Here is a 27142-nt window from a genome sequence, read left to right on the forward strand (position 1 = left end):
CTTTGAATTTGGGAAGGGCTGTAGTCTTTAGGGCTGAAGGGGGACAAAGAATGAGGATCACCAGGCCCAGAGGAACAAGAGGAGCTCTGAGAACAGCTGGGAGCAGGACCTGACAACACGTTAGAAAGAAGTGAAAAAGAAAAAGCAGGAAATACGAAATACCTAACTCAGACATGCCAGGCAGGAGCCGGCTGAGTCTAACCTTGTTCTTGCTGCTGCCAACAGCTCTCCCTCTGTCCTGACCTCCTAGAAGGTACCACTCTATAGGAGGATGGCCAAATGTCCCACCTATTCTTAACCTCCAGAGGGAAGTCCAAGCCACATATCCAAAAAGGTGTGGCTGCCCTCTCCTCCACTGGCCTGATGTAGCCCAGGCCGGCCTTGAACTCCAGGCAATCGTGTCTCAGTCTCTTAGAGTGCTGGGATTACAGCTGTTCCCAACTCTCTCCTACATTACCGAGCCCTGTCGGGAGGGGAGCACCAATATCCTTTCCCCAGAAGTATACAGGGATAGGGCCTCTCCCTGTCCTTGGAAAAATCAAGTCCCAAAATATGACAAACTACGGGGTAAGGATTTACACGCGCGTGCACAGACAAGCATGCGCAACACACATCCCCTCATGTTGAAATACACGCACGGGTGCAGGAACACGCGGTGATAAGAAACCCCTCTAGCCTTCCCAGCTCAGCTGTTGCAGGTCTGGGACCACACCGGCGACTGTCCGTGGGTCGCGGCACGCTAACGCGCGTGCACACATCCGCGTGAGCGCTCCTCGCTCGCGCGCGCACTCAAAGCACTCACGCCAACGCAAGCGCGCGCTCGACTCGGCGTCAGGAAGCGGGGGCGGTGGGAGGGGTAGGACGCGTAGGTCCCGCTCATGACTCCGCAGCTGCTGCAGTCGCCGCAGCGTCGGGACCAGTCGCTCAGCCCGCGCCGCTGTCCTTTCCGCTCTTCCGCGCGGGTGTTCGAGCAGCGCCAAACACGCTTCAGCACCTCGGACAGCGTCCGCCGCGCTCGCCCCGGGCTCCTGGAGGACCCGCGGGTGCTTGACCGCTTGGGCGGCCCGCGGGTCGTACACCCGGGTCGTCGCACTCGCGCAACCCGGAACCAGGCCCGCCGCGCCCGGAGCTCATGAGCACCATGCACCTGCTGACATTCGCCCTGCTTTTTTCCTGCTCCTTCGCCCGCGCCGCCTGCGACCCCAAGATCGTCAACATCGGCGCGGTGCTGAGCACGCGCAAGCACGAGCAGATGTTCCGCGAGGCCGTGAACCAGGCCAATAAGCGACACGGCTCTTGGAAGATACAGCTCAATGCCACCTCTGTCACCCACAAGCCCAACGCCATACAGATGGCCCTGTCAGTGTGTGAGGACCTCATCTCCAGCCAGGTGACCACTACTTCCCCTTTCTCCTGCTCCTCCACCATCCACCCCACTGTCCCAGTTTCATTCCATCCTTTCCTGGTCCTTCTCAGTCTCCTTACCAGACCACTCCAAGCCAACTGGCACCTGGAGAGGCCTGGAACAAACATCTGTGTCTGTGGGTTCCCGCAGATGGTCACCTGCCACCTGGACTGGTCCTCAGACGGACCATGTGTGCTGCCATGTGACTGTCATTAGCGATTTGTCCCATCCAGTCAGTGTGGGTCCAGACATTCTGGGCACAAATGGAGGAGCACTTCGGGGCACTGACGGGATGAGGCCTGGGGCCATCTTTGTTTCTTTCCTTACCCCTCTTCCCTTCCCCCATTCATGAGTCTGCAATGGATGGCCCAGGTGCCAGAGCAAGCAGGCTCTGCAGGGGTGGGAGCGAGGATTGCGCATGCCAGAGACACCAAGGCACAGTGTGGGAGCCGAGCTCAGTGCGCTGCAGGGGAGGACATGTTGCTCTTGACGCTGTCCGCCCCTGGCTGAGCTGGTTGCTGAATTCCAATGAAGCCACATGAGGGTCACTGCAATGCACCAATTTATGTAAGAGGAGGGCAGGAAAGGGGCCATGGCTGTGGATACATGCCATGCTGCATCCATGAACATGTCTGCTCACACACATGTACCTGAACATGGCACCAGCACACAGTGCATCTCAACACGATACAATCAACTACACATGCTCACTCACACACATTTTCACATCCGTGTACATTCTGCTTTGTATGTTCAATGCACATAGCAACCCTGATTCCATCATGATAGACATATATAAACACAGACATGTTGATGCACATATTGCATACATGTTCCAGCGTGTGCTCATACATGTCCCAGCATGCTCCGGGTGCTCACGAACACCTACATAGTCACATGCATGCCTACATACACTAATATGACCTAAAGGGTACAGGCTGGACGTCATGGTGAGGGGATTAAGAACCAGTCCTCACATCTCAGAAGGTAGAGGCCATGCCAGAGTTCTGCTCAGAAACTTGCCCCCTCCTCACTTCACAAGAGGTGAACCCTGGTCAGAGAGGACTGGCTGAGCAAGGATCTGCCATCTGTGTGTGTGTGTGTGCACGTGTGTTGTCTTCATCCCTAGCGTCTTGCTCAGTGCTGCTCCCTCTCCACAGTGGGTTTATCACCAGAGCATTGAGGTTCGGCTCATTTTCCTGTCTCTCGATGCGGGGACCATGTGTACAGATGGCACCACTTGGACCTGCTGGCCCAGCTCTTCTGGGTCTCCAACCCTCCTATCGTATAACGTCCACTCCACCGCGTGGAGCTGACTCTGTCTCCTGTACCCACAGGTCTATGCCATCCTAGTTAGTCACCCGCCAACCCCCAACGACCACTTCACCCCCACCCCCGTCTCCTACACAGCTGGCTTCTACAGAATCCCCGTCCTGGGACTGACGACCCGAATGTCCATCTACTCTGACAAGGTAAGCCTGATCACCAGACTCAGACCCAATTATCTTTTATCCCCATGGTCAGTTTCAGGAAGCTCCAGGGCCACATGTAGCTGAGCCAGGTGGATTGACACTGGGCATTGGATACAGGTGGGGTAGGATGCTTAGATCATGGGCTGCCCTTGAGGGACCTTAAGTAACACACTCACTCATAACCACACATGCATACCTCACACTGAATCACATAGATATTGGTACACAGGTTACTCATACCCAAGCACACTGACATGCATGCCTGTGACAACTCAGTCACATACGTGTTCATATGTGTTCATACTCACCACGTATTAACATGCACACTCGTATGCTCATACTCTCACACAGTCCCACACACACTGTCATACAACACTAGCATCCTCCCCTCCCACAACTTGCATAGTCACAAATGCTCAAACAGTCACGCATACTCAGGCTGGTTCCTGATGACAGTTGACAAGGGCAGTAACATCCCCTTTGGGTAGGAGAGGACTTTGTGGGCTAGAAAAGGGGGTTACCGGAGCTTCCCAGAACAAGCGGGCTTTGGATGCAGCAGGGAAAGAGTTGGAGAGAAGTTTCCAGGTGAAGCAGCTGTCCAGATGGAGAAGTACTCACGATAGAAAGGGATGTCATGGACCCCAGCCTTGCCAACTGGAGTGCACATAGCACGTGGGAGACAGGGTGGACAGACAGGTAGCTCGTGGCTGGAGACTCATGTCTCAGGGACCAAAGGATCTCAGCTCAGCATTCTGCAGCTCTCTTGTGACCCAGAGGCTGGGACAGCCTCCATCCAATTGGGCCCAACAGCTGAACAGTGGCTACTGAGTTGTAGAAAACCACAGACCAGAGACACAGGGAACTTGTTCTAGGTCATATAACCTTTAATATTTTTTTTTGTGTGTGTGATTTTGTGAAAACCTATCAACAAGAATGTAATCCAGCTACCCAGTGGCCTAACAGGTACCAGAACCTGCTCCCCATATCCTGTAGACTCAAGAAGCCTATAGACATCCAGGAGACACTTGGGGACAACCAGCTGGTGCCTGGACACAGCCAGAGGGCTAGTAGGCTGAGCAGTGGGTCTCCAGGTCTCCACATGCCCTCCAGAGTCTTCCTGCCCAGAGCCTATAGTCCCTGAAGAAGCTGCCTTAAAGTAGGGAGACTGGTCATTCAGGCCCAAGCATATGGAGGGTCTGTCCTTCATCGAGAAAAAAAGATTCAGAGTGAGGGTCTTGTAGAGAGCCCCAGAGGGAGGGGACCAGACTGAGACCAAGGACCCTACATACCAAGGCACTGTGGAGAGCCCCACAGGGAGGGGACCAGACTGAGATCAAGGACCGTCCGGACCAAGGCACTTAGGCCACCCTTCCCATGCTGTGAGGAACAGACACTCATCCTATGCCTCCTGGCCATTTTTCCCCTGGAATACTTTTACCCCCATGTGTAAAAGAGAGGAGTGACCAGAAGAAGCAAAGTAACCAGGGGCAAAAAGCTGGGAGGCCTCAGTCACTGGACCAACCTAGGGACTGACCACAGGCCAACTCAGTCCAGTGTGTGGCCAGCAGTGGGGCCGAACATCACAGCCACCTTCTGGTCCCTGGTGGTCCCAACTCAAAGTCAGCCCTCTGCGCATCACACAAACCAGCAAGACCACTCAGAGCCGATATACAGCGCCAACTGTGATGTAACCTGCCTGCAGCCAGGGGCAGAGGTGGTGGACATTCTTTCACTCCAAAGCACTGTCCCTGGATACCGGGAGGGAATTGTCAAAACAAAACCCTAACCTGGAAGCATCAGGGGATCAAGAGCAGTGTGAGTCACAGGGACATGGAAGGAGCCATGTTCACTCAATAGACATAGACAGTCCTTGGCAGCTAGAGTATTTCGAGCAGCAAAGCAACCAGGAAGCCACAGCCTCTGGGGTCTGGGGAAGAAATGTTTGACTCCGAGAAAGATGACTTACTAGGAAATGTAGTAGCTATCTTCTTACCTCGGCCTTGGATAGAACCCAGAGCCCTATTTGTACTAGGCAAATGATGTACCCCTGAGCTGTATCTTAGCCCAAAATACAGTTATTGAAACAGGGGAGGAGAGCACCACGTGAGGCCCATCGAGGCCTTGGAGAAGCTTCTATGGTCAGCTTTTCTGGGGAAGAGTTGGTGGGAAGGTGGCAGTCACCCTAGGAACAGGGACTCTTCATCCATGACGGGGTGCTGCTGGGAAAATACCACACCTCTCCTCTCACAGTAGATGCTACAGGGGAAGGGCAGGGCAGGTGGGCGAGAGGGTCCCCATCAACGGGAGAGGGAAAAGCCAACGTGTTCCGGCCCTGCCTCAGCCTCCCGGTCCTGCCCACAGAGCATCCACCTGAGCTTCCTGCGCACGGTGCCGCCCTACTCCCACCAGTCCAGCGTCTGGTTTGAGATGATGCGCGTCTACAACTGGAACCATATCATCCTGCTAGTCAGCGATGACCACGAGGGCCGGGCGGCGCAGAAGCGCCTGGAGACGTTGCTGGAGGAGCGTGAGTCCAAGGTGAGGCCCTGGCCCTGGAGAGGTCCTCGTTGAGCAGGAGCAGGCGGGCCATGCCATGTCTGTGGCTCCTTGTGAACACTCTCTCTCCATCCTGCATGCTCAGCACCACCGCGTCTGGCGGCGCCCGCCCCGGCCTGTCCTCGGCTCATTTCACTTGCTTTTGCCATTAGTCGAAATCTCCTTCGTGTCAGTCCCTGCTGCGCGAGGGCTGGACCACCTGGAGCTCTGCAAACACCCCCGTCCCGCCCCCCACTAGTTCAGGCCTCTCTAACCCCAGCTGAGGCCCAATCAGACTCAAGGACCGCTCAGCCACTCTCTGCCAGATACCGAGTCCCATGCAACCTCTCAGGAACACCCTCTACAGAGGGTGATCCACCCCAACATGTCTCCTGCCCAGAGCCCCGGGATCCTGTACTGGGATACAATCCATGTGCTCACAGAGGCCTTATCCTTCTAAAAGCCTGCTGCCTCGTGGCTGCCCGTGGCCCTAAGTGAAGCCCCATTCATCTGCAACCCCATCCCCTCACCTCGTGCTATCCTTCAGGCTTACACTGTGCCCCGCCCTCCCCATGCCCCGCCCACCTCAGAGCTGAGCTCTCATCCCCCAAGGGACTGTGTAGACATTGATCCCAGGATACCCATACACTCCCATCTCAGCCTGGCCTCTGATCTGTGGAACTGCCAGAGACCAGAGCCGGGATTTGGGGTGGGGGGTCAAAGTGACCCCTATGCCCTTCCTCGCCAATGCCCATGGTCAGCCTAATAAGGATCTGTCCCCTGACCCCACCTCAGTCCCAGGGCCCAGAGCACCAAGACCCAGGTGGTGCTTTTCAGGTAGCAGAGAGGAGGAGACCCAGGCTGGGGAGGGACCCCAAAAGGCAGATGGGGGAGGGAGATGGGGGGAGCATGTTCTGCCTGCAGAATCATAGCTGGCCTCATCATATTTAGCACCAACCATGGTCCCCCACACCCAAGGTGCCGGAGGCCTCTGGAGGGAGTAGAGGGCATGGGCTGGGGTGGGGGCATTGAGGCTAGAAACAGGCCCAGAGTGAATCCTTTATGGCAGTCCATTGAGTCTGGGGAGGAGGGCTGGTTATTGGCACCAAGGGTTCCACCTCTCTGAAGATAGAGTCCCACTGTCAGCCTCTGGCAGGTCCCTTCATACTTCTGCCATGTCTGTCATAGCCACACAGACCACCACCAACATGCTCACATGCTCATCAGCCTGATCCCTGCACACCCAGCTACCTGCTCACACACTCGAAAGCACATACACACTGCCATTCCATTCTTGGATATTTTAGTGGTGTGCCACACCTTTTCGAAAGACAGACCTCACTTCCCTCCATGTACCTCTGCACTGCCCAAGGGGATCACATACAAGTGCTTCCTCTGTGCACCTGCTCATCTTTACTTGTAACGACACGCTTAAATACACACACACACACACACACACACACACACACACACACACACACACACTTAGACCACACTGCCCTTCCATTACAGACTGTCATAGATTTACCTTCTGTGAAGGTGACAGGAGCATATCACCCCTGCAGGCATTCATATACACATCCAGTCACCCCCAGTCTCAGACACAAATGTGGGCATTTGGGTGTGAGCAGATCAGTTAGTGACAAGAGAACACCTTGGTCTCCAGAGAGCAGGGGGAGGGGGTGGGAGGGTCACGGGGACAGGGCCCCCCGCAAGCTGCTCCCCTTTCACTCAGGACTGATGCGGGTGGGGGTGGGTCCTGCTGGGGCCACACAGGTGCATGACAGGGGAGGGGGTGGCAGGCGGGACCCCTTGAGGGTGGTGTGGACAGGGCTGCCCTCTCTCCTGAAAGTGACTGTTTCCAAGAGTATAGCTCCATGGCAGGGAGCCTCCGTGGCCCCTGCCCCTGTATCCCCTCCACTCTCAGCTCCACTCCAGCCCCCAGCCCCACCCCGGGTCTCGGTGTTTGCGAGCTCCAGGTACGTGCCCGTCTGCAGACGTGCCGAGGAGGTGGTGTGATTGCTTTAGCGCCGTCATTTTCAACCGTTTATAATCTTCTTCTGTGTCTGCATATTTTCTCTGTGCACATTATTCATCAGAGTAAAAAAAGGAACTATGAAAACCTCGACCAACTGTCCTATGACAACAAGCGCGGACCCAAGGTATATATGCATGGACGTGCACGCCACCCACCGACTAGCGAGTCCCGGCCTGCGGTGCCTCAGCCACTGGGTGCTGTCTGGCCCCACCGCGCCGAGCCGAGCCGCAGGCCTGAGTAGTGAGGAGAGACAGGTGGTGAGGCAGGCAGCAGTCAGGCAGGAGAGGGCAGGGGTGGGCGGTGTGGGTGCCCATGACCCACCCGCCGAGACCCTGGCCTGCATCCTCAAGACAAGCACGGCCACAAGGAGGCGCTGCTCTGGGAAGTGCATGCGAATCTCCAGGTCCGCCAGGGTTTCCTAGTGGAACCCCGGGAGGGAGCCTGCCCACCTGGTCACTTCAGAGTCTGGGCCGCTCCTAGAGGAGCAAGAGGAATCAGGTCTGAGCTGAGCTCTCCCAAGGTTTTGGAAAAGTCAGCCCCATCTCTGTTCCCAGTTGCATTCCAAAACTTTTCTATTTCCTGTCCGCTGCACGTCTCTTTCTGAGTCTCGGTCCACTTCAGCTTGCATGCTCAGTGCAAAAATGAGGACAGGAATGAGATGGAAAGAGAGACCTGGAGCAGGCATAAAGAGAGAAGAGCAGAGCGTGAGTGCAGGACGTCAAGCAGGCTGAAGAAAGGACAGGCAGCAAGGTCAGGCCGACGAGGAGTGAGGAGGCAGGTGCGCAGTGCAGGCGGCAAGGACAGGCCACGGCGGCTCTAGCTAAGCTGCCTCGGGGTTCCTAGCAGCTTTGGCCCCACTCTTGCCACTGAGGCACCATGTTCCCTGTCCCAGCTGCCTGCTAATGCTCCTGCTCACACCACAGGCCGAGAAGGTGCTGCAGTTTGACCCAGGAACCAAGAATGTGACGGCTCTGCTGATGGAGGCACGGGAACTGGAGGCCAGGGTCATCATCCTTTCTGCAAGGTGAGTAGGCTGGGTCCCTCATCACACCATCGTGGTTCTGCCTGGGGCACAAGTCCAACATCTGGGGTACCATTGAGCAAAATGAGCTTCAATGAAAAAAAATCTTCACCAAGGAGAGCTGTACTCCACCCCACCCTCGTCCTACTCACCTGGTAGCGTAGGCAACTCCCCATCCTCTGTTCATCCCTCCCAGGATTCTCACCTTTCACAGTCACATTGGACTGTTTGCCCTAAGTGGAGCTTTGGGGGTTGGAGATACAATGCTAGGAAGCAGGGAGTCTGGGACACATGGCTAGGTAAATATCCAGAGGGCTGAGGACAGAGAAGGAGCCCACAAAATGATATGCAGCTGTTCAGGTGAGCCTGAGGCCCAAAACCAGTGATGGAGAAAAACAGGCTGGTCCTGCACAGGGCCCACCTCCCAACCCACTTCCACATTGTGAAAGAGTACACAGTAAAATCGCCCTATTTGTGAACAACTGGTTTGTCCTGTAAAGGGAGAGACATGGAAAGGAAGAATGGGAGGGGTAGGGTGGCAGCCCAATGACAACAGGGAGGTCCTGGTGGACCTAGTCCACAGTCAGAGCTCCAACAGAGTGGAGAAAAGACCACTATGACATCCAGCTTGGAGGACAGTACCCCAAACCCTGCTGCCCTGCTGACAGGAAAGGACCAACCATGTTCAGGCACAGGACAGATGTCTACGTGTAGATTCAGTCAACAAACTCTGTGTACACAGCCTGAGACACACCCACTCACTGTCCACAGGTTGCAGGGTGTGGAACCAGGACTTAGCCTGGAAAGCAAACCGTTTCTTCTCTCAGATGGCAGGGCTGGGAAGCTGCCTCACTCTGAGGGTGACTGCAGTCAGTTGTTGCCACTGAAGGATGGCCTCAGCTTCGCCAACTCCTCCAGGAGCATCAGTGAGCAGCTGCCAATTGTCCCACTACCAACACACACGGTGGCAGGCACGTCATGGTGCAGAGACACACTGCAGAGTCAGGGACCATTGCCTTACATTACAAATCATAACAGCAGCAAAATTACAGTTATGAAGTAGCAATGAAATAACTTCCTGGTTGGGGGTCACCACAACATGAGGCCACATATAAAAGGGTCACAGCATTAGGAAGGTTGAGAACACTGTTATGATTTGTAATGTAAATATCTGATATGCAGGATATCTGATACACACCCCCCCAAAAAAGGGGTCATAACCCATAAGTTGAGAACCACTGAGTCTAACTGAATACTTTGGGGTGAGGGAGGGTCCAGGGCTTCTAGAGAATGGATTAGAAATACATCCATATAGGGTTAGGGCTGTTGCTCAGTTGATAGAGCATTTCCCTGGCATGAACAATGCCCTGGGTCCAATCTTCAGCACCAAATAAAGCCAAGTACAATGGTGCACACCTGTAATCCTGGCACTCGGGAGGCAGGAGGATCAAGAGCTCAAGATCATTCTCAACTACTTGGCAAGTTCAAAGCCAGCTCCAGCTCCATGAGACCCTATCAGAGGGAGAAAGGGAGGATGGCATGGAGGGAGGGAAGGAGTAGGGGAAATAGAAATATGCCCTGAAAAGGGAGCCAAGAAGGAAAAGTCCCTTGGAAGGCAAGCCCAGCCCAGGATACCCAAGGAAAGCCCTGCTCAGGAAAAGGCCCACCACACCTTCCTATTTTCTGATTGTTTTTACATCTCATCATAGGGCTTGAGGGAGATTTGCTCAAGTTGGATAAAAGAATGTTCAGGATGGTGGGCAAATGAATATACACAGCAGTCAGGCAAGAAGGCTCTCTTAAGGTCAAGGCTACTTAAGGAAACCATTCTCTTAAAACATGCCTGTTCAACTGTCAGGCTCTTCTGTAATGGACAAAGCCAGGCAGTGCTGCTCGGTTTATGCATTATAATGAGGGTGAACAGGACATAAGGCCAAGAACAACCATTTGTAGAATCCCGCCACACCCAGGCTCAGCAGTGAACACTTACTTGCACTTCATGGCCAATAATTCCCAGTAGCACCCACTGCAGCCGAAGGGAGTCTCCCCTTTGGTTGGACACAGGGTGAGAAGGGCCTCTCCATGCTGAGCACCCGAGGGTTAAAGACAGGCTTGCCTGCCAGGCGGTGGTGGCGCACGCCTTTAATCCCAGCACTCGGGAGGCAGAGGCAGGTGGATCTCTGTGAGTTCGAGGCCAGCCTGGGCTACCAAGTGAGTTCCAGGAAAGGCGCAAAGCTACACAGAGAAACCCTGTCTCGGAAAAAAAAAAAAAAAGACAGGCTTGCCAGACATGGCTCTGGCAATGAAGGCAGTGGAAGAAGGATTATGGTGGAAGGGGTCCTAACAGGAGTAAGGGCTGTGTGAACACCACCCATTAGTGCACATGCACACAGCACACATGCACACAGCATTCACATACGAACACGCCCACATTGGCATGCACTGTATTCGCGCCATTTATACCCTTATGCCTCACCGCATGTCACACACACACTGAGTTAGAGCCACAGTTAGATGTTTTTTAAACCCTGAAGAACCTGTGGAACCTCAAGCTTGCATGTGTTAAGTGAGTGAGACTCCGCTGCTGAGCAACTACTCAGTCCTCATCACATGTCGGCGCCTTCATGGTAGAGGTTAAGCTGTTTTGCAGACTTCATTCAACTGACCTTATTATTTGGTCAATTGTTTATCGGATACACAAAATTCACTTCCATAACCGTTCATCTTTATTTTCTTCACATTGTCTTTATTGGCATCACTATTTTGACGTGTTGAGCAGCCCTTTTTGTCTATAGCCGTTTCATTGATCACAATCACTCCACCAAATGACATCGTGTAGATCTGTGTTGGGGAGATGGGGTTCTCTGTTCGATTTGGTGGGTGGAGCTGACATCAGACATGCCCCTTGACATGTGTGGCGCTGGGTGACCTCTTCCATGTTCAGGACACAGCACCTCTGTCATACCTTCTCTTGTTTCGTTTGTTTGTTTGGAGATGGGGTCTCTCTATGTTCTTGAACTTGCTGTGTAGACCAGGCTGGCTTTGAACTTGTGGAGATCCGCCTGCCTCTGCCTCTCAAGTTGTGGGAGTAAAGGCATGTGCCACCACATTTGGCTCTGGCATATACTCTTGCTGAGGCACTGCCTAGGTGCTTTTAGTGTTGCCTACAATCACCAACAGCATCGTCATGGTTAAAATCATTGAGAACGTTGGGAGCAGGATTCTCAGGAGAGTGGGTGTGATCTTGGTTATGAATCAGCTGGTATAAAAATAACCCAGTAAGGAAGGGCTGGAGAGATGGCCCTGTGTTTGCAGAGCATCCAGGTTCAGTTCTCCGCAGCCACAGTGACTCACAACCATCCCAAACTCCAATTCCAGGGGATCCGACACCATCTTCTGACTGCCACAGGCACTAGGCATTTGTTTGGTGCACATATATGCATGGAGACAACACTAATACACATAAAATAAGTTTAAAATAAAAATATTAGAAAGAAAAAGAACCCAATATCAGGTTATCACTTGGCTTCCCTGTACCTATAAACATGCACTGGAGAAGCAAAGAAGTCATGGCTGGGCCTTAAATGGAAGAGTGTGACGGGGCAGGGTGAGGAGAGGACCCTTAGTGGCTACTGGAGCCCCAGAAGACCTCAGGGTCATTGTTACGACTAGGGAGACCCAGCCTCAGGGGACTAGGTCCCCTGTTTTTCACTGTCCACAGGAATTACTTATGAGGCTTGTCCTGGTGGCCCTGGCCTTGGATGTCAAGGGACATAGTTAATGTGATAATGTGAGAGGAGCCTCTCTTGTGTCCGATCATATCTTCAGGATGCTCAGCTCAGCAACTAGGGCCCTGGATCCCTACTGGCATTGCCGCAACCCAGAGCCCTCACCTTGTCGTTTCACACCTTTGAAGGTCCACCAGACCTGTGGCTTGCCTAGAGCTGACTGGTTCACAGGTTCCTGAGTGGACTGTCCAGGCACAGATCCTCCTCTGCCACTTACCACTATTGTGTCTTGGTTCCCACCCTAATCCAAACGCTTTCCCCTTAAAGATGCGGAGATGGTTCCGGGAAAGCATTTGGAGCACAGAGCAAGTGCCCAACAGTGAGCCATCATTATCCGAGTTCAGAAAGTCATCTGGTACCCTATTCCTGCCTCCTAAAGGGAGGAGGCCGGTAGCTGAAAACTGGAAAGGCCCTGGTCCAGCCTCATCGCCTGTGCAGCCCTCCCGGCCTGACCGCAGGAATGGTGGTGGGCGTAGGCACGCTCCCCCGGAGCATGCGAGAGGGAGATACTGTGGCCAGGGGGTAGGGAGAGCTGGAGTCCTGGCTCGTCACCCGGGTCTGCCCCACAGCGAGGACGACGCTGCCACCGTGTACCGCGCAGCCGCGATGCTGAACATGACGGGCTCTGGGTACGTGTGGCTGGTGGGGGAGCGCGAGATCTCGGGGAACGCCCTGCGTTACGCCCCAGACGGTGAGTGCTGGGCTGTGGGGTCGCCTGGGGCTGAAGGCCTGTCCAGTCTCTAAGCTGCCGCCGCCGGGTTGGTCGCGCAGGCATCATCGGACTGCAGCTCATCAACGGTAAAAACGAGTCAGCGCACATCAGCGACGCCGTGGGCGTGGTGGCGCAGGCAGTGCACGAGCTGCTGGAGAAGGAGAACATCACCGACCCGCCGCGGGGCTGCGTGGGCAACACCAACATCTGGAAGACAGGACCGCTGTTCAAGAGGTGGGCGGGGCTGCCTTCAGTAGGTGGGAGGAGTCATCCCCTAGGAGGTGGGAAGGGCTGGGGTTTTTTGTTTCATTTTCTTTTCTTTTTCTTTCTTTCTTTTTTGGGGGGCGGGGTGGGGGGAGTGTTTGTTTTTGTTTTTTGTTTGGTTGGTTTGGTTTTGGTTTTTTGAGAAAGGGTTTCTCTGGGTAGTCCTGACTGTCCTGGATCTCACTCTGTAGATCAGGCTGGCCTCGAAACTCAGAGATCCGCCTGCCTCTGGCACCCAAGTGCTGGGACTAGAGGCTTGAGCCACCATCGCCCCAGCAGAAAGGTTCTTCTTCTTTTTTTTAAATTAAGAAATTTTTTTTCATTCATTTTACACACCAGTCAAAGATCCCCTTCTTCCCTCCTCCCGCCTCCCCTCCCAACCATCCCCCACTCCCTCCCACGAGAAGGCAAGGCCTCCCATGTGGAGGCACATTCAGTAGAGGCAAGTCCAAGCCCTTCCCCCTGCCTCAAGGCTGCACGAGGTGTCCCATCATAGGTAGCGGACTCCAAAAGCCCCCTCATGCACCAGGTATGGATTCCGATTGTACCACCAGGGGGCCCCCCAAGCAGATCAAGCTACACAACTGTCTCACCATGCAGAGGGCCCAGTCCAGTCTCATGTAGGCTCCACAGCCAATTGATCCAACTTTCATGAGTTCCCTCCAAACTCAGAAGGACAAACATGGCATGTACCCACTCATAGGTGGATACTAGATATAAAGCAAAGAGTAATCAGGCAACAACCCCCAACTCCAGAGAAGCTAACTAACAAGGAAGACCCAAAGAGGGACGCATGGATCATCCTGGGAAGGGGAAATAGATGAGATCTCCATGAGTAAACTGGGGATGAGGGGTGGGCAATGGAGGGTAGAGGATGAGAGCATAAGGGAATGGGATGGTTGAACTGGAACAGGGAGGGAGGGAGAATGCAATGAAAGAGACACCATGATAGAGACATCATAGGAAGAGAGAGAAACCCGGTGCTAGGGAGGTTGCCAGGAATCCCCAAGGATGATCCCAGCCTGGGCTACTAGAAAGCGTGGAGAGGGTGCCTGAACTGAACTGGCTTGCCCCAGAGATCAGACCAGTGAATACCCTAACTGTCATCACAGAGCTTCTCTCCAATGACTGATGGAAGCAGATGCAGAGATCCACAACTAGTCACTAGACAGAGCTCCATGAGTCCAGTCAAAGAGAGAGGAGGGATTCTTTTTTTTTTTTCAGTGATCAGAAGGGTTTTGTTTTGTTTTGAGACAGGATTTCTCTATGTAGCCCGTCCTGGAATTCTCTATGAAGACCAGGTTGGTCTCAAACTAAGAGATTGTCCTGCCTGAGAAGAGGGATTCTATGAGCAAGTGCATCAGGATCATGATGGGGAAACCTGCAGGGATGACCAAACCAAACTAGAAGGGTTGTTCTTAAGCAGTGGTTCACTCTTCCAGGAGTGGCCTAGCCGGGTTTTTGTTTGTTTGTTCTTTCGAGATAGTTTCCTCTGTATATTCTTAGCTGTCCTGGAACTCGTTTTTTTTTTTTTTTTTTTTTTTTTTTTTTTTTTTTTTTTTTTTTTTTTGTAGACCAGGCTGGCCTCGAACTCACAGACATCCAACTGCCTCTGCCTCCCAAGTGCTGGGACTAAAGGCGCACGCCACCATGGCCCGGCTTCCAGCGGTTCTTATCTAGGACATACTATGGTTAGTCACCTCCATCGCCCGTCCACACTCCTAGCACCACGTTCTGTCTTTCCTCTGATAACCATCCCTTTCCCCACACGTGCCCTTTTTCTGTTGTCACTGAAGTTGTGGCTGCCTCCCCTTCTCCACCTCAGCCTGCCCACACCGAAGATTTTACTTCACTCCCCACAGTACCTTGTGCCCTAGAAGGATGCTCTTGCTTGCAGATGGGGCCTGGGACCCTCTAAGGACCCAGAAATTCAGAGTAGACATCCATGGATGATAAAAGATTCAAGGTTGACCAAAGGAATGGCGGCAGAACTTAACCCCGGAGCCACTGTCCACGGTGCCTACCACAGGTCCCCATGCGTCAGGGCAGTTATAGGCTGCACACACGTGCACACAGACCAATGAATGCACACAGAAACTCAAAGAGGAACATGACATATCTGTGTCACAAGCACACTCACAGGGGTGACCCCTACATTTAGGTTGCATGCACACAAGTTCATTGATATGTTCCAGTGAGCGAGCAAACAGTCAGGTAAGCCAATCAGTGGCTACAACTAGGAGCAAGTTCAATCTACGTCCACCTTTGATAGCAAGAGGGTCCGAGGTCCTCTGGGCTTCTGCCTCCCCTGTAAAGCCAGGATGGTGGCTCCGACAATCCTATGTCCTAATCCAGGGAAGCCCTTGACATGGGGCCTGGCATCCAAGACCCACTCAGGTGCTGTAGCTGTGCCAGCCATCTGGTGCTGGGAGGCATGCACCATGTCGTCCACTCAGTGTGAGGAACTACCATCTGCTAATCTTTCCCTTCTCAAGACCAGGGCAGAAGGGACAGGAGCTGGGACTTCTCAGGAGCCAATCAGAACAGGTGCTCTTGGTAAGCCTAAGCCATGCTCTCTTCCCAGGGTACTGATGTCTTCCAAGTATGCGGATGGAGTGACCGGCCGTGTGGAATTCAATGAGGATGGGGACCGGAAGTTTGCTAACTATAGTATCATGAACCTGCAGAACCGAAAGCTGGTGCAAGTGGGCATCTACAATGGCACCCATGTAGGTGGGGGTCATGAGGGGGTGGGGGCTGGGGCCTTAGGGTCCTGGGGCCAAGACCCCTGCGTGGCCACCCTCCATCTCATACTCCCACCCCCAGGTCATCCCAAATGACAGGAAGATCATCTGGCCGGGGGGAGAGACAGAGAAGCCTCGAGGATACCAGATGTCCACGAGATTAAAGGTGGGGGACCCTGTTGAAATACTCCAACATTCCCATCCCCAACACTTCATCTACTCCTTCAGGCCAGGAGGAAAGGGGGTGAGGTCACAGGACACACATAAAGGAAGTGGAGATGGGTTTTGCTGGCAGCTGGCTCTGGCACACATGGCAGGCGAAGCAGGAGGCAGGTGGCGGAGAAGCAGCAGTTTCTACCCAACAGGCTCTCCTGGCACTTTGTCCTGTCCCAGCTCCAGCTAAGTCTGAGGAAGAGCTGATTAGTGGGGGCAGAGGGACAGGGGTGGGCACTCTGGGCCCCAGTGTAGAGTTCAGATTAGGACTCAATGCTCTTGAGTGTCCCGTTTCTTCCTGGGCTCCCAGGAACCTCTTCTTGAGCTGACATCCTCCTTTATAGCCTCTTCTCAGCCTGATTTACACACTCCCTGGGTTCATCCATGGGCCCTTCCCTCTGCCTACGGACCATTCTGAGAGTTCCTGTTGAGCCACACCACATGGAGCTCTGATACCATACGCCACCAAAGGCAGGATCTGAAGTGCCATGTGCCTGGCCAACCTGCTCTCAGTGTCATCAAATAGCTCAGTCCTGCTAACTCTCTGAGCTCACCTCTGCAGCCTGGGGCCCATGGCCTCACTTGGTGAGTGCCTGCCCCCATTCCTCACAGGACAGTTAGCCTGTCTCCTTGCAGAGCCAATGTAGTATCTCTTTGCAGTTCAGGCACCTGATGTTGAAAAGTCTGAAAGCACTGGGTGGTGACTCACGCCTTTAATCCCAGCACTCAGGATGCAGAGGCAGGCGGATTTCTATGAGTTCAAGGCCAACCTGGTATATGCAGCTAGTTCCAGGACAGCCAAGGCTATACAAAGAAACCCTGTCTCAAAAAACAAAAACAGCCGGGCAGTGGTGGCGCACGCCTTTAATCCCAGCACTCGGGAGGCAGAGCCAGTCGGATCTCTGTAAGTTCGAGGCCAGCCTGGGCTACCAAGTGAGTTCCAGGAAAGGCGCAAAGCTACACAGAGAAACCCTGTCTCAAAACAAAACAAAACAAACAAACAAACAAAAAAAAAGAAACGCTGACCCAAACATTTCTAACCAAAGGGACCCATCAAGATGCAGATGGCTATTAGCCATGTTTCTGGGCTCCCTGATTTGTTACATTTTATTTTATGTGTATGAGTGTTTTGCCTGTATATATATACAGATATATATATATATATATACACACACACATATATATGCATTTGTGTGTGTGTGTGTGTGTGTGTGTGTGTGTGTACCGTATGTCTGGCACCCTCGGCAGAAGAAAACTCAGGATCCCCGTAATAGGAATGGATGGTTGTAAGCCACTATGTGGGTGTTAAGAACAGAACTTGAGTCTTCTGTAAGAACTTCAGGCGCTCTTAACTGCTGGGTCATCTGTCCTGCCCCTCACCAATTTTTTTTTTTTTTTGACAGCACTACCATACATATTTGTATACTAGGAAAAAGAATGTGGCCATGTCTCCTTCTCTTGACTCCTCCTTCTCAAGACTCCCAGTTTAGTGTTCCTCCTCCTCTGCCTGTCACCACGCCTGGCCTTGCTGTCCAGTTCTTCCTGGGTTGCCTACCCCTCTGCTCTCCACATCCCATAGAGGTTCTCAGCAACCGACTGTGTTCCACTCCAGCATCCCCCAGACTTGTACCTGTCCCCCAACTCCCAGACTGTGGGTCCTAGAGGACAGGGAGGGAAGAGTGTCACAGCTGAGGTCTGGGCTGAAGAGGCAGCCTGAAAGAGGAGCATTAACTAGGCATGGTGGAGCATGCCTTTAAACCGAGCACTTTGGAGGCAGATGAAAGAGAATCAGGAGTTCAGGGTTATCTTCAGCTACATAGCAAGAGGTCAGCCTAGACTATATGAGGCCCTATCTTTAAAAAAAAAAATCTGGAACGCTGGGCGGTGGTGGCGCACGCCTTTAGTCCCAGCATTCGGGAGGCAGAGGCAGGTAGATCTCTGTGAGTTCGAGGCCAGCCTGGTCTACAGAGCGAGATCCAGGACAGGCACCAAAACTACACAGAGAAACCTTGTCTCGGAAAAAAAAAATATTTTGGTAGGACATGACTTTAATTCTAGTATTTAGGACTCAGAGGAGTGTCAGGTGGATCTCTGTGAGTTCAAGGCCACCATGTCTACCCAGTGATTCCACATCAGCTATGGGGATTGGTAAATAGCCCAATGAGTAGCATGAATTTGGATTCCAGCACCCATGTCAAAGTCTGGGCATGCCTGCACACTGTACTTATTGTAACCTTGTCTTTAGTGGAAGAAGAGGCAGAGACAGGCAGATCACCAGAGCTTGCTGACTAACCAGCCTAGCCAATTACTGTTCTCCAGGGTTAGGGAAGAAAACTTGTCTCAGAATATAAAATAATAATAATAATAATAATAATAATAATAATAATAATAATAATAATAATGGGCCTGGGGAGATTGCTGAGTGGTTTAGAGCACTGGCTGATCTTCCAGAGGATCCAGGTTCAAGTCTCAGTACTCAGTATCTATATGGCAGCTCACAACCATCTGTAACTGCAGTTCGAGGAGATCCAATGTTTTTTCTGGTCTCTGTGGGCACTGTGTGCACCAGGAGCACAGACATATGCCAGCAAAACACCCATACACATAAAATACAAATAAATAAATCTTTAAAATAAAAAGGGGGTTGGAAAGATAGCCTCTCAGAGGTTAAGAGCACGGGCTGCTCTTCCAGAGGACCCAGGTTCAATTCCCAGCACCCACATGGCAGTTCACAACCGTCTGTAACTCCAGTTCCAGGGGATCTGATGCCTCCTTCTGATTTCTGTAGGTGGGCTCTTGCATGTATACACTCACATACACATACATACACTCAGGCACACACACATAAAATAAAATAAAATAAAATAAAATAAAATAAAATAAAATAAAATAAAATAAAATAAAAATGCTTAAATAATAATAATAATTAAAAGATAGACAGTGATAGAGAAAGACACCTGACATTGGCCTCTGGCCTCCATGAGCACTTGCACACATACATGAACACACAGGAACACATGCATAAATCTAGACATACCTCAAAAATTAATTTTCTTAAAAGATAAGGGTCAAAGGCTGAAGGCTACGGGCCAGTGGAGGCCAGGGTGGCTCTGGCAAGGACACAGAGTTTCTCCTCTCTGACTGATCAGAGATCATGCCCAGTACACACAGCAATTACTACACAGCGATACTCAGATAGAGTGATGTATAAACTAGGACCTGAGGAAAGGGGGCCACAGGAAGAGGACGGTACTGCAGGAGGCACTTCTGATGAGTCAGGGTGGATGGCTGGGGAAGTCTGGGCCCCTTCGGCACCTCCCAAACCCAAGGGCAGCAGAAAGGCAATGCTCACCATGTCTGAAAACCAGTGGGGAGGCTCCAGGCTTGGGACAGGGCCCGGGTGTGGGATTTTACAGAGCACTGGAAGAGAGGTGGAGAAGAGGAGCGGCTGTGTGCTCAGAGGAGGCCAGCACCCGGGCACAACCCAGGGCAGGTGGCCCAGGCTGCTTCTTGTCTTTCCCCCAGATAGTGACAATCCACCAAGAGCCCTTTGTGTACGTCAAGCCCACACTGAGTGACGGGACATGTAAAGAGGAGTTCACGGTCAACGGTGACCCCGTCAAGAAGGTGATCTGCACAGGACCTAATGATACATCGCCAGGCAGCCGTGAGTGCTGGGCAGGGTGTGGTAGGGTACCGGGCGATGAAATCAGGAATCCACTGTCACTGTTCCCTATCTGCCCACAGCACGCCACACGGTGCCTCAGTGCTGCTACGGCTTCTGCATCGACCTGCTCATCAAGTTGGCACGCACCATGAACTTTACCTATGAGGTGCACCTGGTGGCAGACGGCAAGTTTGGCACACAGGAGCGGGTATGGAGTGGATGGCAGGGGCGGGGCCTGGAGGGGGCCTGGAGGGAGGCGGGGCCTGGAGGGAGGTCCTGTAGGCTGAGATGGGGTAATCGGGAAGCCTATGGGTTGGGTAGAGCCTTTTTAGGAGGGGCCTGGTTGGCTGGGGCTGGGCTTTAGAGGTGAGCTGGATGTGGAGCGGGAGACGTAACCCCCCACGTGGTAGGACCGGGATGGTGCAGGGGTTCTTGTTCTAGGAACCATACCCCGCCCTGTCTGCAGCCCTGCTGGCTCCGTCACTTTGCAGGTGAACAACAGTAACAAAAAGGAGTGGAATGGGATGATGGGAGAGCTGCTCAGTGGCCAAGCGGACATGATTGTGGCACCACTGACCATCAACAACGAGCGTGCGCAGTACATAGAGTTCTCCAAGCCCTTCAAGTACCAGGGCCTGACCATTCTGGTCAAGAAGGTAGGCAGGGATCAGGCAGGGGGCGGGGTGGGGGCACGGAGGAGCCAGGCAACACTGACTCCGTGATCGCCTGCAGGAGATCCCCCGGAGCACACTGGACTCGTTCATGCAGCCCTTCCAGAGCACGCTGTGGCTGCTGGTGGGGCTGTCGGTGCACGTGGTGGCTGTGATGCTGTACCTGCTGGACCGCTTCAGGTGAGCGCCACGCAGAGAGCTGGACCCCTCCATCTGTGGGGTGGGCAGAACTGGGCAGGGCTGGGCAGATCTGCCTCTCCTGTCCTCTCTCCCGCTCTCTCTCCCACCTTCCCTTTGCATTCTGCAGTCCCTTCGGCCGGTTCAAAGTGAACAGTGAGGAGGAGGAGGAGGATGCACTGACCCTGTCCTCTGCCATGTGGTTCTCCTGGGGTGTCCTGCTCAACTCTGGCATTGGGGAAGGTGAGGTTAAGCCCAGATCCTGCCTGGCCGCACCCCCCCCCACCGCTTTCTGGGAACTGACCCGAGTCCCTGCCCACAGGTGCCCCCCGAAGCTTCTCTGCACGGATCCTAGGCATGGTGTGGGCTGGTTTTGCCATGATCATCGTGGCTTCCTATACTGCCAACCTGGCAGCCTTTCTGGTGTTGGACCGGCCTGAGGAGCGTATCACCGGCATCAATGACCCGAGGGTGAGGCCCCTGGGCTGCGGGGGAGGGTCAAGAAGAAGGTTGAGAGGAAATATTTTTCCTGGTGGGGTCTGGGGCGCAGCCATGATCTGAGGTCTCTGTCCCTGCAGCTCAGAAACCCCTCAGACAAGTTCATCTATGCAACTGTAAAGCAGAGTTCTGTGGACATCTACTTCCGGAGGCAGGTGGAGTTGAGCACCATGTACCGGCACATGGAAAAACACAACTATGAGAGCGCAGCGGAGGCCATCCAGGCTGTGCGGGACAAGTGAGCACGCAGACAAGGGCCACCCTGGCTGGGTGGGGCAGTGAAGGGTCAGGCAGAGGGGAGTCCACTCACGCAGGAAACACAAGCGAGGAGTGTCTTACTGCAGTGTGAGCAGGGTGGGGTGAGCAGGCTCCGTGGGGCTCCTTTGACTCGACCTCTGCCGGCAGCAAGCTCCATGCCTTCATCTGGGACTCAGCAGTGCTGGAGTTTGAGGCTTCACAGAAATGCGACCTGGTGACCACGGGTGAGCTGTTCTTCCGCTCAGGCTTTGGAATCGGCATGCGCAAGGACAGCCCCTGGAAGCAGAATGTTTCCCTGTCCATACTCAAGTGAGTCTGCCCTGTGCTGGACACCTCCTCTCCCTTCTCCGCTGTGCGCTAAGGTTAGACCTTGTCCCTAGTGCCCCAGTGGCCACACACCAACCTGCTTTACACCACGCTGATGTCATCTGGTCCAACTGCCTTAAAGGATACTCCACCCAAAGCGACATCAGCCCCATGGGAGAACCTTCCCACTCCAACCCCCAAAGCCCCACTCAGACTATTCCGTCCCACAGTACTGCCTCCCCGTGAGCCCTGCCCATTCCCAGTCCTCCCCCTTGAATGCCCGTCCATTCCCAGCCCCACGCCCGCTGCCAGCCCTGCCCTCCCTCTCCCCTCCCCTCCCCAGGTCCCACGAGAATGGCTTCATGGAAGATCTGGATAAGACGTGGGTTCGGTATCAGGAGTGTGACTCCCGAAGCAACGCTCCTGCGACTCTCACATTTGAGAACATGGCAGGTGGGCCTTCCATGTTGCCTGGATACTGGAGTGGATTCTCTAGGGGGCTACAGCCTCTGGGCAGCCCGCTGAGGCACTGGGTACTTCACACAGGGGTCTTCATGCTGGTGGCTGGAGGCATCGTGGCTGGGATCTTCCTGATTTTCATCGAGATCGCCTACAAGCGGCACAAGGATGCCCGTAGGAAGCAGATGCAGCTGGCCTTTGCCGCAGTGAACGTGTGGAGGAAGAACCTGCAGGTAGGACAGGCCACCCTCCGAGGCCTGGCGTCCAGGGCCCCGCCAGGCCACGGCCCTACTCTATCCCTACAGGCCGTGGCTCTGGCTCTGGCTCATGGGCAGGACTGGTGCTAGGAGCCATGGCCAGGGGCAGTGGTGAGTGTTCCCAAGACACAGGGGCAGCACAGGCAGGAGCTGCCTGCAGGTGGCCACCCACTGCCAAGCTGGGCCAAGGGAGGCCGTGCGCCCTGCTCCAAGCTTCTGCCTGGCCCCTCTGTTTCCAGAGTCACCTACTGGCACCCAATCCATAGGAAGGCAAACAGGCAGGGTAAGACAAGGGCCCACCTGTGTGGAGCACGTGATCCGAGATGCACTTGGCCCTCTACCATCCAAGCTCCTTTGATACCCCTTCCGGAGACCCCTTTTCTTACTGTGTCCAGCTCTGTGACTCCAATCTAAATGGGGCTGGTCTGCCTCTCCCTGGTGCCTCAGGCCACGTCCATGTGGATTTGTGGCTAGCTGCATGTGGGATGGTCAGAAGCCACCAGGGAAAAGGGCAGGGTGGGCAGTGAGGTTCACGCAGGCCTGAGGACTAGTGGCCAATGGCCAGGTTCCGATTCACTTGTCTCTTCTCTCTCTCTGGGTGTCTTGCTGGAGCTGTGTCCTGAGCTGACATTGACATTGCAGTGAGGAGTGTGGGGGGGACAGGGCTATTGGAGCCCCCACATCTCTCATCCACCCATTCTTGCTTCTGGCCCTACAGGTCCCCTGGGGACCTGGCCACAGCTGTCCAGGGCCATGCTGGCCATCAGACTCCAGGCCAGTGCCCCCGGATCTGCCTCTGTCTATCAATCACTCCAATTCCAACCGGACACCTCCTCGGGTCCTTGGCCCCGTCCTGGTGTGTGCCTTTTGGGGTCGGCAGCCTCTGCACAGAAGGGCTGGTATGGCCTGAGAGGAAGCTCTTCCTGTCCTCAGGGGCTCCTCCTCCTCAGGATGCCTCTAAGCCAGGGCCACCCGGGAGCCAGGGAGCCAGGCGGACATCCCAGGAAGCGTGCCAGCAGGACCCCCAAGCCCAGCCCCAGCACAAGCAAGGACAGGCTCAACCAACCCCGGGCAGAAGAGGCCACTCTCGAAAGTCTGGCTGTTGGTCGGTCTGTGCAGCACAGCGAGGCAGGCAGGACTCAGGGCCTGAGTGGCCGGCCAGGCCTGGCAGCGGCCCCCGAGGAGCAGGCCAGGGCAGGTGCGGCCGCCACCCTTAGCCGTCTAATCACTTATACATATTCATTTTAGGATAGAAAGAGTGGTAGAGCAGAGCCCGACCCTAAAAAGAAAGCCACATTTAGGGCTATCACCTCCACCCTGGCCTCCAGCTTCAAGAGACGTAGGTCCTCCAAAGACACGGTAAGGGGGAAGCACCCCAGTCCCGCGTCTCTGACTCCTCCCTTGCCCCATGTCTGTCTCCCTCTCCCTCACCATCCCACCCCTGCCCCCCCCCCCCGCCTCCAACCCTGGCCATCTGTGCCGATGCCCCGAGTCAGTCCTTCACCCACCCTCCACCCGTGCAAGGGTGCCGTCCTTTAGAGCTCTCCAGAACGCTCCTCCAGCCCTCACCGGTCCCTCAGCTTCCCCATGTGTCTCCACGTTAGTCCGCCCACCTCCCTCCCCATGCCATGACCCACACGCCATCCGGAAGCCGTGTCCTGTCGTTGGTCAGTCAGTCAGCCTCACCATCTCTCCGGGCTGCCCAGACCCTGGGAACTAGAGTAGCCCTGTCCCAGGTTGTCCCTGCCAGGAGGCCACACCACGTCTGTTTCATCCCTGTTTCTCTTGCCTCCGCAAGGGGCTCGGTGCCCTCATTCTTGACCTGCAACAGCTCTGGAGGGTGTAGCTGTGATGTCCCATCCCGTCCGTCTGTCTGGCCGCTGGCCCCGCCCCCCAGACACCTGTCTCACCTGTCTCACCAGAGCCATGCGTGTTGCATCTTCCATGTGGTCTCTGTGTGGGCCGGGGGCTGGGGGCTGGGCCTGGGTCCATCTGGGTGGACGACTGGGGCCTAGCGTTGGCACTGACCCTGGGTCACAGGGAAGACTGTCAGGTGGGGAGTGGGGTGGGGCCAGGCTGATGGAGGTGTGGCTGCATCGCCCAGGTGGTCCGAACGTGGATAGGGTGTCCCTGGAAGTCCTGGCCTGAGCGCCCAGGGCAACCCTGACGTCCTCAGAGGGAGGCCGAGGAAGGGGAGGCTCAGACCCCCAAGCACTGCCACAGGCCACTGTCAGAGCCAGAAGCCCTGTCCCCTGCCTTGTGCAGCGTGGTACTGCACCAGAAAGGCATGCTCAGAAGAAAGTCCTCCAAAGGATCCCCATTTTGCCAGTCACCCTGGTCCTAGGCAGCTACCCTCTAGCCTCCAGGAAGCCCCTCTACCAGTGAGCAGTGTCACCACAAGGGGATCGTGTCCCATGAAGAACCTGGAGGGGTAGTTATAGCACCCTATGCCCAGGAAGGAAGGCAGGCACACAGACAGGATTTGGTACAGAGCGATCCAAGTTCCAGGCTGAAACTACTAGCGTGCCACAGAGAGACCCATGAGGCGCGGCTGCTCGGTTCTCTGAGGGCCTTGTACAGCAAGAGTGGACGGAGTGTGAGGGTCTGTGGTCTGCACCAACTTGAGGCTCCAGGAGCTGGTGCAGACACAATCTCCAGGGTCCCCCCAGACCAGGGAAAGTGGGTACGGCCTATGCTACAAGACCTGAGCCAGGATCCCCACAAGGGGGCGCAGGGGAGGGAGAGCAGGGCTGAGGGCGCTGGGGCTGGAACTTGTGTGGGAAGCGAAATCTGACAGAGAAGAGAATCTGTACTTTTGGGGCCAGGTGGCCAAAGTGGGGAAGAGTACAAAGTTCCTGCAGGTGGCAGGCCATTTTCAGAGGGCGTCACTCAGTCTTGGGGCCCCATCTGGAGCTGGCCAGGTACAGCTCAGAGATCTACACGGTTCCTTTTTCTGGGCACTTGTTCTCAGTTCAATCTTTACCTGAGCCTCCCTGGGCACCAGGGACCCGTTCTTCCGGGCCATCTGAAGCTGGCCCCACCCTGCAGGGTTGACCTCTGGGCATTGCCACTGTGGGCGGGGTGGGGGAGGGTAACCCAGCTGCCACCCTGTCTCTGGGGCTGGGTGCTGTTCAGAGGGAGGCCTGGGTGGGGGCTCCTTTGGGTGGGGTGGGGTCGGTCCAGCTGCTGAGATCCTCTGCCCCTGTCCTGTGGCCGGTCCGGGCCAGGGCAGCACTGGGCGCTCAGGGCTGGGATCCCTGGTGGCCGGCGGGGCCAGCAGGTATTGATTGTTGGTTCTTATTTATAGAGCACCGGGGGTGGACGCGGCGCTTTGCAAAACCAAAAAGACACAGTGCTGCCGCGACGCGCTATTGAGAGGGAGGAGGGCCAGCTGCAGCTGTGTTCCCGTCATAGGGAGAGCTGAGACGCCCCGCCCGCCCTCCTCTGCCCCTCCCCCGCAGACAGACAGACAGACGCACGGGACAGCGGCCTGGCCCACGCAGAACCCCGGAGCACGACGGGGTCGGGGGAGGAGCACCCCCAGCCTCCCCCAGGCCGTGCCCGCCTGCCCGCCGGTCGGCCGGCTGGCCGGTCCACCCTGTCCCGGCCCCGCGCGTGCCCCCGACGTCGGAGCTAACGGGCCGCCTTGTCTGTGTATTTCTATTTTACAGCAGTACCATCCCACTGATATCACGGGCCCGCTCAACCTCTCAGATCCCTCGGTCAGCACCGTGGTGTGAGGCCCCCGGAGGCGCCCACCTGCCCAGTTAGCCCGGCCAAGGACACTGATGAGTCCTGCTGCTCGGGAAGGCCTGAGGGAAGCCCACCCGCCCCAGAGACTGCCCACCCTGGGCCTCCGGTCCGCCTGCCCTGCTGCCTGGCGGGCAGCCCCTGCAGGACCAAGGTGCGGACCAGAGCGGCTGAGGATGGGCCAGAGCTGAGCCGGCTGGGCAGGGCCACAGGGCGCTCCGGCAGAGGCAGGGCCCTGGGGTCTCTGAGCAGTGGGGTGAGGGGCCTAAGTGGCCCCGGTCGGAGAGGTCTGGAGCGAAATGGCAGCCCCATCCTTCCTCCAGCCACCACCCTAAGCTACAGTGGGGGCCCATGGCCCCAGCTGGCTAGGTCACCCACCCACCCCTCCTCCAGCGCCTGCTCTCTGCAATCTGAGTTCCACCTCTCTCCTGCTGCACCACCCTCCCACGACCCTTCCCCACCCCATTCGCAGGGCTGGCCCTGACCTTTCCCAGAGTCAGCCCTCACTGCCCTACTGGCAGCGCTTCCCAGGGGTGCTCTCTGGCTCCCAGCTGTCTACGGCTCCAGACTCCAGGAAGGCTGAGCCTTCTCTTCTGCCTGCAGCCACAATAGGCTTCCTCAGACGCTGGCTCGCAACGAGCCCCGCACCTTGGGCACCAGGGAGCGCCATCGGCCTCCCATTCGGGTGTCACTCACTCACCCACCACCTTGTACATGACCAGCTCTCCCAGTGTCCAAGCGCGTGCCTTCCCCGTGCCGCTGGTGCGTAGCCGCGCACTGCCCCTCTGCCCCAGGGACACCGGGCGCGCACAGCTACCCCTAACCCCGGTATTCAGTGGTGATGCCTAAAGGAATGTCCAAAAATTTCCGGTTTTTTGTCTATTGTTGACGCCTACAGGGAGTTTGA

At 55.2% G+C, this 27142-nt stretch overlaps 1 protein-coding gene across 8 annotated transcripts; it reads left to right on the top strand.

The window, feature by feature from the left end:
• The first annotated feature begins 839 nt into the window (after nt 1-839).
• Grin1 (glutamate ionotropic receptor NMDA type subunit 1) lies at nt 840-27103 on the top strand. 8 transcript variants are annotated; one of them, XM_028868732.2, is made up of 21 exons: nt 840-1390; nt 2743-2877; nt 5239-5415; nt 7512-7574; nt 8374-8474; nt 12829-12950; nt 13031-13205; nt 15820-15964; nt 16062-16145; nt 19718-19859; nt 19940-20067; nt 20351-20515; nt 20592-20710; nt 20838-20950; nt 21030-21178; nt 21286-21443; nt 21611-21772; nt 22113-22222; nt 22316-22461; nt 23734-23844; nt 25793-27101. In XM_028868732.2, the coding sequence occupies exons 1-21, from the start codon at nt 1133-1135 to the stop codon at nt 25907-25909; spliced, it is 2880 nt and encodes a 959-aa protein (XP_028724565.1). In that variant the 5' UTR covers nt 840-1132; the 3' UTR covers nt 25910-27101. The 8 variants fall into 8 exon arrangements, with proteins under 8 accessions (XP_028724565.1, XP_028724566.1, XP_028724570.1 ...); XM_028868733.2 differs by having other exon boundaries at nt 26157-27101; XM_028868737.2 differs by lacking the exon at nt 23734-23844 and having other exon boundaries at nt 26157-27103.
• Nucleotides 27104-27142: the final 39 nt, after the last annotated feature.

This window comes from Peromyscus leucopus, chromosome 4 (genome assembly GCF_004664715.2).
Source record: "Peromyscus leucopus breed LL Stock chromosome 4, UCI_PerLeu_2.1, whole genome shotgun sequence".
In the NCBI taxonomy this organism is placed as follows: domain Eukaryota; kingdom Metazoa; phylum Chordata; class Mammalia; order Rodentia; family Cricetidae; genus Peromyscus; species Peromyscus leucopus.

Excerpts from the sequence above, each read along its gene's own strand:
- Grin1 (XM_028868732.2), top strand. The coding sequence starts at position 1,133 with ATGAGCACCATGCACCTGCTGACATTCGCCCTGCTTTTTTCCTGCTCC. Across the intron at positions 1,391-2,742 it reads AGGACCTCATCTCCAGCCAG|GTCTATGCCATCCTAGTTAG; the intron begins GTGACCACTACT and ends CTGTACCCACAG. Across the intron at positions 7,575-8,373 it reads ACAACAAGCGCGGACCCAAG|GCCGAGAAGGTGCTGCAGTT; the intron begins GTATATATGCAT and ends CTCACACCACAG.